This window comes from Lepisma saccharinum, chromosome 2, assembly GCF_977018435.1.
Source record: "Lepisma saccharinum chromosome 2, izLepSacc3.1, whole genome shotgun sequence".
Lineage (NCBI taxonomy): Eukaryota > Metazoa > Arthropoda > Insecta > Zygentoma > Lepismatidae > Lepisma > Lepisma saccharinum.
Window position 1 is genome coordinate 62,847,696 of NC_139230.1, and position 15,935 is coordinate 62,863,630.

General features: G+C 36.2%; 1 protein-coding gene across 1 annotated transcript in view; it reads left to right on the plus strand.

Annotated features, from left to right (window-relative positions):
- Positions 1–15,935, plus strand: part of LOC145984440 (uncharacterized) — a 46,803-nt gene that overhangs the window by 17,288 nt on the left and 13,580 nt on the right. Inside the window, exons 4-8 of the mRNA XM_083118103.1 lie at positions 10,904–11,004; positions 12,310–12,445; positions 13,182–13,282; positions 14,591–14,726; positions 15,463–15,563. Of these exons, the coding sequence (XP_082974229.1) occupies positions 10,904–11,004; positions 12,310–12,445; positions 13,182–13,282; positions 14,591–14,726; positions 15,463–15,563 (575 nt within the window). The remainder of the gene's footprint in view (positions 1–10,903; positions 11,005–12,309; positions 12,446–13,181; positions 13,283–14,590; positions 14,727–15,462; positions 15,564–15,935) is intronic.

The window sequence follows — 15,935 nt, forward strand, 5'->3', positions numbered from 1 at the left end:
CTGAGTCAATGAAATTTACATTTCGTTGCATTTTCCTTTCGATTGTACGATAAAAGTAAGGGAATAAATTGAAAGATATAGGTTTGACTCCTTGTAGTGAATTCTGTTACTATGGTTAGCAACACTATTTTCTGTAACTTGGCGAGATGAATGATTTTGGAGTGGTAGAGAAAAGAACAGTCAAATGCCTTAGGTCAGTCTCAGTGTAGCATCTCCGTTTGTGTGTTGTCGTTCTGTTTAGTGTATAACAATGTCTGAAACTTGACTGCAAAACTGTCTGAAGAAGATAGAGAAAATGAAAAACCTGACAGAAAGAAACTGAAAGTGGTGAGTAGAAAATCAGTGACGCTATATGTAGGTATAATTTCTTCCAACCGATATTCATAAAGTACCAATATAAAATTTACTGATCGAGTATTCGATATGAAATGGCAAGTATTTCATGAAGAACCTAAGTGATTCATTAACGTCTATAGTTTATGACCATTTTTTTGGCTCCAAGAGTTCTTACCTTTGTAAAAGAAATGATATACTATTAGAAAGAGAGTTGTAAAAAGGGGAGGGTCCACTTGGGGTGCTTCTCTGGGCTAAGTACAAATGGGGTGCCAAACAAGCAAAACAGATAAAAATAGAAAAGCGTTAACGTCGTGGTGCCCTGTGAAATTACTGGTACCCTATTAAATCAAAGCTATTGTCAGTTTGCAAAGATATAGCTTTAGTAAAAAATGTCTTTCTCTTTGTATCTAGTCGGTTCCCTGACATAATGACATGTTTAATTTTATTCAACTTTTCAGACGAAGCAATGGAAGTGTAAGCGGCTCGTAGCTAGAGGGAGGCAGGGGGCAACTGCCCCCCTGAGAGCCTGCTTTGCCCCTTCTGTGAAAAATACAGAACACCTGGAATTCTCACTAATCTTTACAATTACTCTAAGAACATAAGAAAGACACTTATTGATTTTGTGATTTATGAATGTGTGTGGGATTCAGTATAATGTCGTATCAGGATTGGGGGGGGTTTCCCTTTTTGGTAATAGTGATTCATGTGGTAGAGAGAGGGAGTGGATATTTGATTTTTGTTACTTAGCGTTGATTTTCTGTCACCTATAGCTAATCGCAACAATGAATGATGACGTGAAATTGATGAAGAGACACTCATAAACAGTGCCGCAACCACAGGGCGGCAGGGGGAATTGTCCCTCCCACCACCACCCTCCCAACCTTGGATGGAAGTCCATTCTAGGGGAAGCGAACATTGAAGTAAAAAAACAAGACTAGGAGAATCTAAGAATAGCAGGACAATTGGATACTCAAGATGGAATTAGTTTTTACGAGTTCCTTGCATTTTTCTTCGAGACGGCCAAGGGCACTTCCAAGGGGCAATTGCCCCCCTCTCGATTTTAAATTTTATACAAATAAAAATACATTTCGTAAAATTTTCTTACTCGCTTCACTCGCAATGTCTTCTGTTCTTATAGCCCAAGTTCAAAGCCATAGTTATGGGGCAATGGGAGTCGGTTCCACGAACCAAACGATCTATATGAGAAAAAAAATGTTAAAGATAATGCCATGGTGCTCTGTAAAATTATTTGCACTCTATTAAAACAATTTCTTACTATGAAACTTAATATGAAATATTAATGATGACACTGTAATCCAAGAAGTCATTGATCAATCAAGGGATTCCTATTTGTTTGTCAGGTGTCAAAACATGTATTTCGACTATAATATAATACAATTCACACAATATTTTGCAAAATGGTTTACGTATCCAGTAGGCAAACATTGTCTGTAGTGATGCAAGACTCTTTCCCTTTGAAGGAAATAGAGTCCGTGGTGGACTAAGGGACCCATATTTTAATGTTTTAGCAAGTACAAAAAAAATGTATTACAATTTTTTACACAATTCATCAAAGTGTAGATAATATGTAACCATTATTATTTAATTAATTCGATTTTTCTTGCATAACACAACACAATGGTGTTGTTGGATTCTCGTTAGATTCCTTTGTGCGGAAAAATCTTGCATACTGGAAACTAGAAAGAATCATTATGAAGCATGATTGATTGATTGAATTGGTGTTTTAAGTCCACTTAATGGACACTAAGGCTAATCGGGACTGGACCTACAGTTTAAAGTGCGATCCAAACCACTATGTGCCTCCACCGGGTATCGAACCCGGGACCACTTGATTACAAGACGAAGACGCTACCACTGCGCCATCGGGGAGGCCCTGAAGCATGATTTATAAAGGGCTCCCTTAATCAGGTCTGCAGAGAGGCCCAATAATCGTCTATTAACATTATCAACCTGTAAATATCAAGTATTAGCCTATTCATGTTAAACTTTATATTCTTTGGCAAATCTGGAAAGTTCATTATCGAAAAAAATGCCATTTGATGTTGCTCATTTTTTTTCCCCCTGTTGCAGTTTCAAGATATCATCCCTTTTCTGTTACTTATCTCTTTTGGGGGAGGTGTCAAGTGCCTCTGTGTACCCTGCTATATCTGCCAATGTGACACAATATATTAAAATTTGCCCCCTCTAGGATTGACTTTGTCCCTCCTACAAAGAATTCCTGGCTAAGGGCCTGAGTGTAAGGAATTAAACACAAAAGAAATGTATTTTACATTAAGTCCCAAATTTATATCTGACCATAGGCGCACCAGTGAGGGCACGACGGTGCTTGCCACTGCCTTCTAGAAAACGTGGAGAGAGAAAATTTGTTTGGTTCATTGTGCTCTTTGTGTTGGATAGTGAAATAAATGCTATTCAATTTTTAAATAATTGAAAATAAAGCATTCTTCAATTTAGAAGTGAAAATTCCTTGCCTTCATTTTGCAGTTAACATGCCATGCATTTATTTGCACATGTTATTTTGTTTTCTTTTAAGGCAAAGAGGCACGTGACTCCTAATTCCCTGGAGTCTCTCATTTAGTGTTTGAAAGATAAACTCTCAAAAGTGCCAAGCGTATTTTCCAAAGTTTTGTAAGGGTATAATGCATATGCGTATTATTAATTAAACATAGCGACAGTATCACATGATGTTTACTCTTTACAATCTTGCTTTGCTCGTTCGGCATCCTCTTTACCTCACCACATGCCCCCTACCCCCTCCTGTTCTAACTGTTAGAAAATATGCATGTATAACTTTAATAGTTCTATGTAGCGAGTGAGTTCCAAATTCTGCTGGTGTTTTCAAATCTCTGTTTAAACGATGATTCACAAACTGAAATAAAGTAATGAAACTCGATATATTTAGAGCATGGCCATGAAGATGTTAAATATAGTGGGAAGTTGGGATGCACGTTTGATAGATACCTGATATTGCTTTTGAACGAAATTTGTCAAGGAATTTCATATTGAAGTCTTCAACGAACGAGCAAAGCAAGATTGTAAAGAGTAAACATCATGGGATACTGTCGCTATGTTTAACTAATAATATGCATAATCAGTTTGCAGAGAAATTGTTCTAAAAATTTTCTTGCTTGCTTCGCTGACAGTGTCATAATTTATTTAAGTCATATTATATCTGAATTTATTACTATTACTTCAGACAGGCAAGTGCGTGCACACCCATGCAATGCATTCTCACTGATATTTCAATTGGACACCCCCAAGTTGAACTCCGACTTACACCTACGTCAAGAACGATACAAATAAATTAAAATATTGCACAAGTGTTCCTAATGTTAAAATTTTGTGTTTTGTCTAATGATTTATTAAATCAAGTACTGAACATTATCGGAAGGAATGCAATACTCAAAACGTTAAACTGAAATGTTAACATTAATCTATTTTCCATCTTTTCCTGTATTTGACATCTTTTTTTCTTCTGAAATGTTACATGAAGGGAAGGGAAGGGAGGGGGTGGGGTTAATCTCTAGAAACATCCATGAACAAATTGAATTAGGGCGAACATTTTTAAAACGGTCCCAAATATGTACTTAACTTCCCCAAACTTACACCCCCCAAAAAATTTCCAACCCCCCCCCCCCCCCCCCAAGGGAAAAATCCTGTATAAACCCGTGATTCAGAGCAAATTGACTGACAGTTCTAATACTTCGATGTGTATCCTTTGGCTTTAATTACTGCTTGACACCTGTTATTCATAGAATTAACCAGTTTCCGACATGTTTCAGAGCTTATTTTATTCCACTCGGCTTGCACAACAGTTTTCAACTCTTGTTTGGACTTGACGCCTGCTTTATGGACTCGCCTCTTCAAAATTGCCCATAAATGCTCAATGGGATTTAAGTCTGGACTTTGAGCTGGTGTTTGTTGTAGATTGGGCACATTCCATATTAGCCAATTCATGTTAACTCGCGCCTTATTCTTACTGTCATTGTCTTGTTGGAATCTGTAGATAGGCAGGATGTCCATTTCTTGGGCACTCTGCTTTACATTGTTCTTCAATATGTCCAAATAAACATATGCATCCATGATACCATCAATAAACTGGATGGTACAAACACCTTTGGACAACATACAAACCCAAATCATTAATGACCCACCACCATGTTTAACTGTTGGAACTGTGTTAATGTGATCATTGTCTTTATTTGATTTTCCACAGACCCTATTTATCCCATCTGAACTGTATATATTAATCTTGGACTCGTCTGACAATATTTATTTATTTATTTATTATGCCCTCAACAGAGGTAAACCTCCAATTACAGACGGCAGAAAAAAAAAAACAATACAATTAGCAAATATATAACCATACATATGACACTATCCCAAAATTCCTGGTCCTTGTGGATGTGCTCTTTCGTGAATGAAAGTATATTCCTGCGATTCACCTTATTTACATATGGCCTCTTTCGTGGTATTCTGCCATGATATCCATGCTTCCACAAGGCACGTCGGACAGTTTGATCTGACATCATCTTGCTAGCAACATTTTCCACTAACGGTCGTAACTTAGAAACACTTAGTCAGGGGTTTTCTCGCACTGTTTTTTAAAATAAAGCGTTCATCACGTTTATTCAACCGTCGCTCTTTTGGTTTTCTCGGCACATACTGTGTTGAACCTTCCTCTCTAAATTTGTTTACTATGTATTGAACTGTGGAGTGTGATTTATTGACTGTTTGTCCAATTATTCTTAACGAATAACCTCTAAGGGCCAAATTTATAACAACATCCTTCAGATCTGAACTAAGTTCATTCACCTTGCCCATTTCGAACACGCTGATAAATAGACGATAGACCTACAACAATACCTACACCAGCATTCCGCTTGACGGGGAGCGTGCCAGCATGTTCAAACTTGTTACGAAGTTGCAAACTGCAGGAAATCGCCCGAATAGCAGTGGCGCTGTATGCTAGGAAGATTGAAACTCTGGCCTGTACGAATAACAATGTTGCATGAACAGCGTGTTTTTCTCTTTTCACACAAATTATATGCTTTGTTTATACACTTTGAATGTACATTTTTATTGACATTTGTTGGTGAAACCTTCATTAACATTAACTTCCAGGTAGATATGAAAATGATTATATTTACAAGTAGATATGACATTTTTTTCCTCGGAAAATTTATGTGTACGAATAACAATGGTACATACTGTATCACGAAAAAGTGAAACATAAATTTGCATTGGTGAAAGTTATAAAAATTGGCAAGTGCAACCTCAAATTTAATGCAACACTAGTATTGCAATAAAATTAATGTCACTCTCTGTCCTGTCTGTTTAACCTTCTAGTGGGCGCGTTCATAATCGTGTCACCAGCGGGCGCGTGACGCATTTTTTACGTCATTTAGTATCATTCATTATGAGCGAGGATTTTTATAATATAAACGTAAATGTTTTGGGGTCTACATTTATTTATATCATATCTGAGGTTAATATAAATGAAACATATTGAAATAGAAGTTAGAATGCTGAAAAAACAAAAAAAAGTACGTAACTTATTACATATTTATAGCGCACCACTGCTTTTCATCAGCAGGCGCGTGTCATACTTTTTACGACAGATATTCCTGCTGAAAACCTAAATGTTACAAGTCTATGTACAAACACTTTACAATCCAAGTTCAAGAGAGATCGAGTCTAGTAAAAATTCTCTACGTCATATGAAAAATTATGGGCAGTCTATGGCAATGTCCTGTGTACTCACTCCCGCTTCTCCCTTCCCTCACCGCGCGCGCGCGCATGCACTCTCTCTCTCTCTCTCTTTCTCTCTCTCTCTCTCCTCTCTCTCTCTCTCTCTCTCTCTCTCTCTCTCTCTCTCTCTCTCTCTCTCTCTATATATATATATATATATATATATATATATATATCGTATAAACTAAGTAAAATAAACCAAATAATAAGAACTTACTTTCACATTTTCAGATATGTCCGTCCCCTCAAAACATCAAGGGAACGAGCCTAGCTACCAAAGTAGGTCAAGTCACGATTAGCCTTTCTGTGCATAAAGCAGACTCAAAAACAAAATCAATCAATCTATTCTATTCAAGAAACTTGAAGGATATGTTGAATTTCGCTAATGTCTACGTTTTGTCGACTCATTTTCAACAATGACCGGAAGAAATAATTACTGAACAGGAGCAGGCGCGCAGCGCAAACTTTACGACACGGTGATCTTATCTGAAATAAACAACAATTGACAGAGTATAACATATGGATTAGTAACAATGACTGCTAATATGCAACACAAAATACCTATTTGAGGAATACATAAAAAGCATAGGTCGACGAAATCAAAGGAAACACAAGAAAATTAAAGAAAATTACTTTTGGCGTAAATTTTGTGCAGGCGCACCCGCTCGAAGGTTAAACTCATGAGAGGTTGTCATTAATCTCTCGCTGAGTAAGGTTAATGTCCAATATTATGAAATAAAATACTAATAATGAATACGTAAATAGTATCAGATTTACTCGAATCATTCAATCATAAAAGCAAATCACTTTCTTCAAGAATTGACTTTTCTCTGCCAGCCCTTCTAAATTTTCACTTTCCATCTACTGATTTATATGAGGGGTGGCCAGAAAGTAATTTCCAATTAGTAGGGATATTGATTTTTCACAAACGCCAAAACCGTGAAAAATGGTAATTGCTGCGAAGTTATGTTTATGAATGTGCAGTGATGTCTGGACACATTTTTCGCCCATTCGAAATATCGAAATAATGCGATTTTGGCATAAAATGTGAATTGTTGCCGTTTTAGCGATTTTTTTAAAATAAATGTCCTAAAACAACGAAAAATTCCATGAAATCCACCTTTCTTGTCTTTTCTAGGCCATATTTGTGTACATAGAACATGCAAGTTTTCCAACATTTTACTCAAGAGTAAACTATAGAGTTATACGTGCATGGAATAATTCCGACAGCCACATGAAATCATGTATTTCCCACGATTTTTTCAACTTCTATCAAAACCATTTGCATCACAGAGCAATGTGGCAGGGTTCTAACAGGAGATTGAGTGCGTATCTACCATCACACGGGAACCACATCTTCGTATTTGTCGCACGACATATGTTTTGAATTACCAAGCTAAGTGCGCACCATCAGCATTTATCGAGTGAGTAATAATGGAGCTCAGTCGTTAGGGCATCTAACTAGTATGCGAGAGACCCAGGGTCGATCCCCTGCGGTGGAGAACCGGGATGTTTTGCACCTATTCAAACTGATCCGGCGCCCACCGAGCATCATATGAAGCTGGTACCTTGAGGAAACTTTGAGGGATCAAGGTAGCCAGGAGCATGGTGCTGATCACATCACCCCTATCTTCAGCCGTGATCAAGAAAGTGTGGGTCCCTAACTCCACACCCCTACTATACACCTTCATGGAAAAGTGCAGGGGAGCACTTTACTTTTACATCCTTCCGATATCTGTTCCAACATATCAAACTGTCACGAAAATACATAGACCATGTGACCTACAATTTAAAATAATAGTTTAAAAGCACAATGGAGTATTACGTTTCAGTATCTTTGGCAGATAAATGTTCGAAATCAAAAACGTGAATTTTCAGAAACGTAACACTAACAAGTCAAAAAAGATAATGCCAATTTTTGGTGCCATAATATATTGGTATCTGTCACATGAGAGTGATTGATTTTAATTTTTTGTGTGCATCGCCACTTATGGTCATTATGCACCCTTCAGTATATACGGGGAAAATTCCATTATCTAAAATCCTTACCTTAAAATTAAAAAAGGGGTTATGGAAAATAACTTTCCCTAAATAACTTTCAAGATATCAAACTCTCACGAAGAGGCGTAAGCCATGTGACTTACAATTTGAAATCGTAGTTTAAAATCACCATGAAGGTATAATTTCAGATATTTGCAAGAAAAGGCGCTAAAATGAAAATGTGAATTTTGGGAAAAATAACACTGTATAGCAAAAAATAAAAAAATAAGCAAATACACAATTTTTTAAAAAAATAACAAAATATCAAGGTCCCTACCGAATAGGCATAAATAAAACAAGAATCCTTGTCCTGCCAGAACCTCTTCTTCAGTTGAACAAAGAGATGAACGTCGCTACATGCAAGGACAGGGCTGTACAGGAGTGGTCCAAGGTCTCTCACCTGAAGTGATGCAAAGGACCTGCGTGTACTCAGCTGTATGGGGTTGTGCACATTCGATTGGCCTTCTGTAAATTGTCTGCACCATCATCTGACCTTACTATCACTCACAACGTCTGGTCTGCATACCTCACACGATTGCAAGTGGCGCTGTGCCAAATTCTGAGCATGCAATGTAGGCTACATCACAGTCGGTGGGAGACTGTATGAGAGCTGCAATCTTTAACCTAGAACTGTCCTAAAATGGCTGCATTGCAACTGTACCAGATTACAGCTACATGCCACTTCTTCCTGCTTGCATTTGTGTGTGTCGCTCTCCGACCACTAGTGCTGCATATAGGCACCATTGGAGCTTTTTTCAGGATGCCCCTCGTATATGAACTTTCAGAAGCTTTTATTATTAGTGTTCCTGTTTTAATGTGTGGTTAGCTAAATCAGGTACCTATACAATGCAATTCTATAAATTCCTTGTGTTAAATTTCTAATACCTACATACCCTTTTCATCAGCATTAGTGGTATAATTGCATGTTGTCTGTTTCATGGTACTTCATTTGGATATACTGTACTGAAGCAGAAATCCCATTGATAATATAAGGAAATATGACACTTTATTTTGTTCGATTCAATTGTTTCACTTATATGCAAGAGTTAAGTTGTTTCCTTTAGAGAGAAGAGAAAAGTAGCTTTATGCATTAAAAAATGAGTCCGCACTCTTGGTTCTTGCAAGCAGAGGGTTCCAAACCTCAGTGGAAATATCAACATATAATACCGAGTATTATATAAAAGTATTTTATTTTAAACTTACTGCGTATGTCAAAATTCCGTAATCCTTCCCTAGCTTGTGAATTGTAATAATTTTCCAAATTCACTATTTTGCAGTTTGAATTCAAATCATAGAGAATAGAGAAATTAAGTCAATTTCATAGAAGATAATGTTGGTACTTAACAAATCCATACCTGGATCTGTGTGAGTTTATTATTTCCATTTGCAAAAACATCGATTTAGTTTAGTTTGTAATTGTCAGGGAAAAATGTAAATTTTGTCCTGGAAAACCTGGAAAAGTCAGGGAATTTCATTTCTGCTTGTTTGTAGCCACCCTGAAAAAATAACATTTATATAAATTAGCAGTGTTGCCAGCTTGGATACAATGTCTGGAATTTTGCTTCTAGCATTGGCCCTATGGATCCTGAATAGACCAAATTTGGAAGGAAGCATGATAAAGGACCACTCTATGAGAGTATATAATTCTCGACCCGCAACATGGGGGAAAAATAAACAGATATCACAGCATTCAGAAAGTTTGCGTAATTATAGAAAATTTCAATCTTTTGGCCTTTGCCCCTGCTTACACCCCCTCCCCCCGAACCTTAGTTGTTGGATGTTACTTAAAATATTGCTCTTTGTTCATTCTTACATTAAGAATTTAAATTTTTCCAAATAGATGTAGTGGTTTAGCAGCTATAACCTTTTTTTTCTTCAACTTATCACATCGTAACAAAAGGGAAACAAAGTGTTTTTTTCAAATTGTGCTTGCAGAAAGAAAATGCACACAATGTTTAGTATGATAGATGCTTTTCTTTAGAACCATTCACATGCTAAAAATAAGTCGCAGTGTTCAATAAACTACTCTGGCTTCAATAACCATATTATCTTTAAAAATGATGGTAATAAGACACAGTACAACTTTTCCCCAACTGCAAGCTACTGTTGACTCCTACCTTTCTTCATCTTGTTTGTAATGTTTATGACAGGCTGGGAAGTGTGGTGCCAGTGACTTGTCTGACAGCTTGAAATATATCAGTTTCTGATCTGCTCTAGGCAGATACATCTTGGCCAATGCAATGCAAAGAACAAAAGCAGGATTTTTAGCACAGGCCAATCTGGTTCAAGGGTACATTGCCCATCCCTACCCTCCAATGCAATAAAGTTGCAAGTCGAGAGCCTAAGAAAACCTATATGGGAATGGGTGGCACATGTTATCATCATGGAAATCTTGAACTCCAAGAGCAGCATTCTTTCTAGCAAGCACGCTTAAAAACGTTTAACTAAAGTTTTTCCTTGTTCGGGCTGAATTTATTGAATGTAGACCTGGAGTGCGCAGTTGGCAAGGACTGCCAGAAAAGAATGTACTAACGAGAAATACGTACTATCTTGAAACATATATCTGTGATTTCACTGTATAAAACTTAAAATCTGTACATCCTGTTTTTTTTTTTAAACTAAAAAATACTTTTTGGCGTTTATGTTAATGTTCAGGAGTCAGAATTCAAAAATTTGGAAGTAGATGAATTTAATTAGTAGTGTGCATACCACCCCTTTGTGTCTTACCTTAATTTTGTAACGTCTGTTCTTTCAGATGAACAGAGGAAGCTTTCCAGGTGGTGTAAGGCTCCCTTCCGTTTATCCAGATCCACTGAATGTGACGTCTCAACCTCGACACCCAGCCCCTGAAAACAGGTAAGATATATTTAGACAACAATAGGCATGTTTTTTTAAATTTAAATCACAAACATCTATTTAAATCAAGAAAATCATGAAATGATTTTTAATAAATATCTTGATTTTTTTCCACCATGGACTCAATCATTGTTCCAATGATGAACTTCATTATTGTTCAAGTAATTCTTGCCCAGGATAGGGACATATGGAAAGCTTGTGTTGCTGTAGCTATAAATCTTCGGGGTCTGAGAATAAGAAAGCTTGAGAGTTAGTTATCATGAACTTCAAAAGTTGTCTTGATTATAATTTTATAGCTGACATAACCAAATGAATTATTATAAGGTGGTTCAGCATAAGACTTGTAAATGTGCAGTTTTAAAATTAATTTAAGTTCTTCACAGGTGTTCTTTATTTCTCTTGCTTAAACTAAAACTTTGCAACTGGATGACCAAAGATGCACTTGGTTCACTTTATGAAGCAAACTGTTGGGGATTGAGGGTGGGGCCCTAATTGGGAACGGAAGGGGATTGTGGCAAGCACTACATAATTTCAAATTTTGTACTGAAACCATCCTTGATGTTGCAGGTAATACTGAGGAAAGTAGCCTGGCATCTAAGGATTAAACTCTAGGTCCAGTTCAGGTTAGCCCCTTGAGCATAAAGTGCACTTAAAACAAACTTTGAGAAACATTTTTGGCTCACACCGAAGTGAGAATGCGAATAATTTGGTTACGTGAGAGATCTGACCAAAGGATGTACTGTTTACAAAGTGTGTAGTGATGCCTAAGTTTATGGGTAAAGTATTTTTCTATTCATTCACCTTTGTGATTTTTGTTGTAGAATGTGATGTTCTATACAATGCATATACATGTTAAATATCAAGGTATCAGGGGATGTAATGGCAATGAGTAATGAACGTCAGTGATGTGTTCTCTTAATGCACGAAATCACAAATATAGTGGCTCAGAAGAAAACTACTTTTAAAATGAGGACTTCTTTTCCACTAAGATTGAAACCCCTTGAAAACTTCCATCAATTGAATTTTCTTTCCATCCACCTTTTCCCATGAAACACAGAACTTTTCAAGATTTTGAAAATCAAATTGAATTTTATTATTCGATATGAGACAAATGCTTACTAAAAAAGTAATATTTCTAATACTGTTTAAGAACATTTAGTATTGTTTTTGTATTATTTTTTTTACATGAATTGAGGTTTCTGAGCACAGCTAATCAACTGACTGAATTGTTGATTTAATGTGGATAACTGATTACATAATAACAAGTAATGAAGTGCTATAATTTATTTAATTTCTAAATTTCAGTATGATAGTGACCTTGAGTGACAATGATGAACGTACCCATGCAGATTCACACAAGCAGAGAGGAAAATCTGGTGAAGGATATGAAGGAGAGAGAGAAGCAGAGAATGGTATTGATGGCACTCGAGATGAGGGAGGAGTAAGTCTTTCCATAAGAAACCATGCATTCACAAGTTGTGTAATTACTAGGGCTGAATTGTTGCAGATTCTGAGCTTTAAGTATCAGCCAATATTTTTCCTAGAGTCTGTGCATTTTTGTAGAGCCCAGTATTGTAGGAATTATGCAAAATTTGAAGCTTTTGTTTATTTTTCACCATCGTGGTGTGAGAAATGAATTTTGTTGTTAAATATTCAGATATAATTTGTGCCCTACACATGCATAGTGTACTTGTAATGGTGGAGAACAGGAGAGGCTTTAGGTGCTCCCCAAACTGCAAAAGTAGTAAATATATGTACAGTCATGAACACTTACGGTTTGTAACAACCCCACTTTCAATAGAATCATTACAACCCAGAAATGTCCATTACTGTACAAATGCATTTAAATGTACTTCATTATCAATATTAATTACTATTTTGAACAGCTTCATTTGTATCAGTGGGATCCAAGAGTTTTGGTACTAGTTGAAAGTGGTATCGACCTAGCCCTGGTAAATATGCAGGAAATTTTCCTGTTCTTTTTTTTTTAAGGGTAGTACTGTATGAACGTAAAATCTGTACATCCTGTTTTTTTTTTAAAAGTAAAAGACCTTTTGTCTTGAATGTTAATGTTCAGGAGTCAAAATTCAAAATCTTGGAAGTAGATGAATTTAATTAGTAGTGTGCATACCACCCCTTTGTGTCTTACCTTAATTTTGTAACGTCTGTTCTTTCAGATGAACAGAGGAAGCTTTCCAGGTGGTGTAAGGCTCCCTTCCGTTTATCCAGATCCACTGAATGTGACGTCTCAACCTCGACACCCAGCCCCTGAAAACAGGTAAGATATATTTAGACAACAATAGGCATGTTTTTTTTAAATTTAAATCACAAACATCTATTTAAATCAAGAAAATCATGAAATGATTTTTAATAAATATCTTGATTTTTTTCCACCATGGACTCAATCATTGTTCCAATGATGAACTTCATTATTGTTCAAGTAATTCTTGCCCAGGATAGGGACATATGGAAAGCTTGTGTTGCTGTAGCTATAAATCTTCGGGGTCTGAGAATAAGAAAGCTTGAGAGTTAGTTATCATGAACTTCAAAAGTTGTCTTGATTATAATTTTATAGCTGGCATAACCAAATGAATTATTATAAGGTGGTTCAGCATAAGACTTGTAAATGTGCAGTTTTAAAATTAATTTAAGTTCTTCACAGGTGTTCTTTATTTCTCTTGCTTAAACTAAAACTTTGCAACTGGATGACCAAAGATGCACTTGGCTCACTTTATGAAGCAAACTGTTGGGGATTGAGGGTGGGGGCCTAATTGGGAACGGAAGGGGATTGTGGCAAGCACTACATAATTTCAAATTTTGTACTGAAGCCATCCTTGATGTTGCAGGTAATACTGAGGAAAGTAGCCTGGCATCTAAGGATTAAACTCTAGGTCCAGTTCAGGTTAGCCCCTTGAGCATAAAGTGCACTTAAAACAAACTTTGAGAAACATTTTTGGCTCACACCGAAGTGAGAATGCGAATAATTTGGTTACGTGAGAGATCTGACCAAAGGATGTACTGTTTACAAAGTGTGTAGTGATGCCTAAGTTTATGGGTAAAGTATTTTTCTATTCATTCACCTTTGTGATTTTTGTTGTAGAATGTGATGTTCTATACAATGCATATACATGTTAAATATCAAGGTATCAGGGGATGTAATGGCAATGAGTAATGAACGTCAGTGATGTGTTCTCTTAATGCACGAAATCACAAATATAGTGGCTCAGAAGAAAACTGTACTTTTAAAATGAGGACTTCTTTTCCACTAAGATTGAAACCCCTTGAAAACTTCCATCAATTGAATTTTCTTTCCATCCACCTTTTCCCATGAAACACAGAACTTTTCAAGATTTTGAAAATCAAATTGAATTTTATTATTCGATATGAGACAAATGCTTACTAAAAAAGTAATATTTCTGATACTGTTTAAGAACATTTAGTATTGTTTTTGTATTATTTTTTTTACATGAATTGAGGTTTCTGAGCACAGCTAATCAACTGACTGAATTGTTGATTTAATGTGGATAACTGATTACATAATAACAAGTAATGAAGTGCTATAATTTATTTAATTTCTAAATTTCAGTATGATAGTGACGTTGAGTGACAATGATGAACGTACCCATGCAGATTCACACAAGCAGAGAGGAAAATCTGGTGAAGGATATGAAGGAGAGAGAGAAGCAGAGAATGGTATTGATGGCACTCGAGATGAGGGAGGAGTAAGTCTTTCCATAAGAAACCATGCATTCACAAGTTGTGTAATTACTAGGGCTGAATTGTTGCAGATTCTGAGCTTTAAGTATCAGCCAATATTTTTCCTAGAGTCTGTGCATTTTTGTAGAGCCCAGTATTGTAGGAATTATGCAAAATTTGAAGCTTTTGTTTATTTTTCACCATCGTGGTGTGAGAAATGAATTTTGTTGTTAAATATTCAGATATAATTTGTGCCCTACACATGCATAGTGTACTTGTAATGGTGGAGAACAGGAGAGGCTTTAGGTGCTCCCCAAACTGCAAAAGTAGTAAATATATGTACAGTCATGAACACTTACGGTTTGTAACAACCCCACTTTCAATAGAATCATTACAACCCAGAAATGTCCATTACTGTACAAATGCATTTAAATGTACTTCATTATCAATATTAATTACTATTTTGAACAGCTTCATTTGTATCAGTGGGATCCAAGAGTTTTGGTACTAGTTGAAAGTGGTATCGACCTAGCCCTGGTAAATATGCAGGAAATTTTCCTGTTCTTTTTTTTTTAAGGGTAGTACTGTATGAACGTAAAATCTGTACATCCTGTTTTTTTTTTAAAAGTAAAAGACCTTTTGTCTTGAATGTTAATGTTCAGGAGTCAAAATTCAAAATCTTGGAAGTAGATGAATTTAATTAGTAGTGTGCATACCACCCCTTTGTGTCTTACCTTAATTTTGTAACGTCTGTTCTTTCAGATGAACAGAGGAAGCTTTCCAGGTGGTGTAAGGCTCCCTTCCGTTTATCCAGATCCACTGAATGTGACGTCTCAACCTCGACACCCAGCCCCTGAAAACAGGTAAGATATATTTAGACAACAATAGGCATGTTTTTTTTAAATTTAAATCACAAACATCTATTTAAATCAAGAAAATCATGAAATGATTTTTAATAAATATCTTGATTTTTTTCCACCATGGACTCAATCATTGTTCCAATGATGAACTTCATTATTGTTCAAGTAATTCTTGCCCAGGATAGGGACATATGGAAAGCTTGTGTTGCTGTAGCTATAAATCTTCGGGGTCTGAGAATAAGAAAGCTTGAGAGTTAGTTATCATGAACTTCAAAAGTTGTCTTGATTATAATTTTATAGCTGGCATAACCAAATGAATTATTATAAGGTGGTTCAGCATAAGACTTGTAAATGTGCAGTTTTAAAATTAATTTA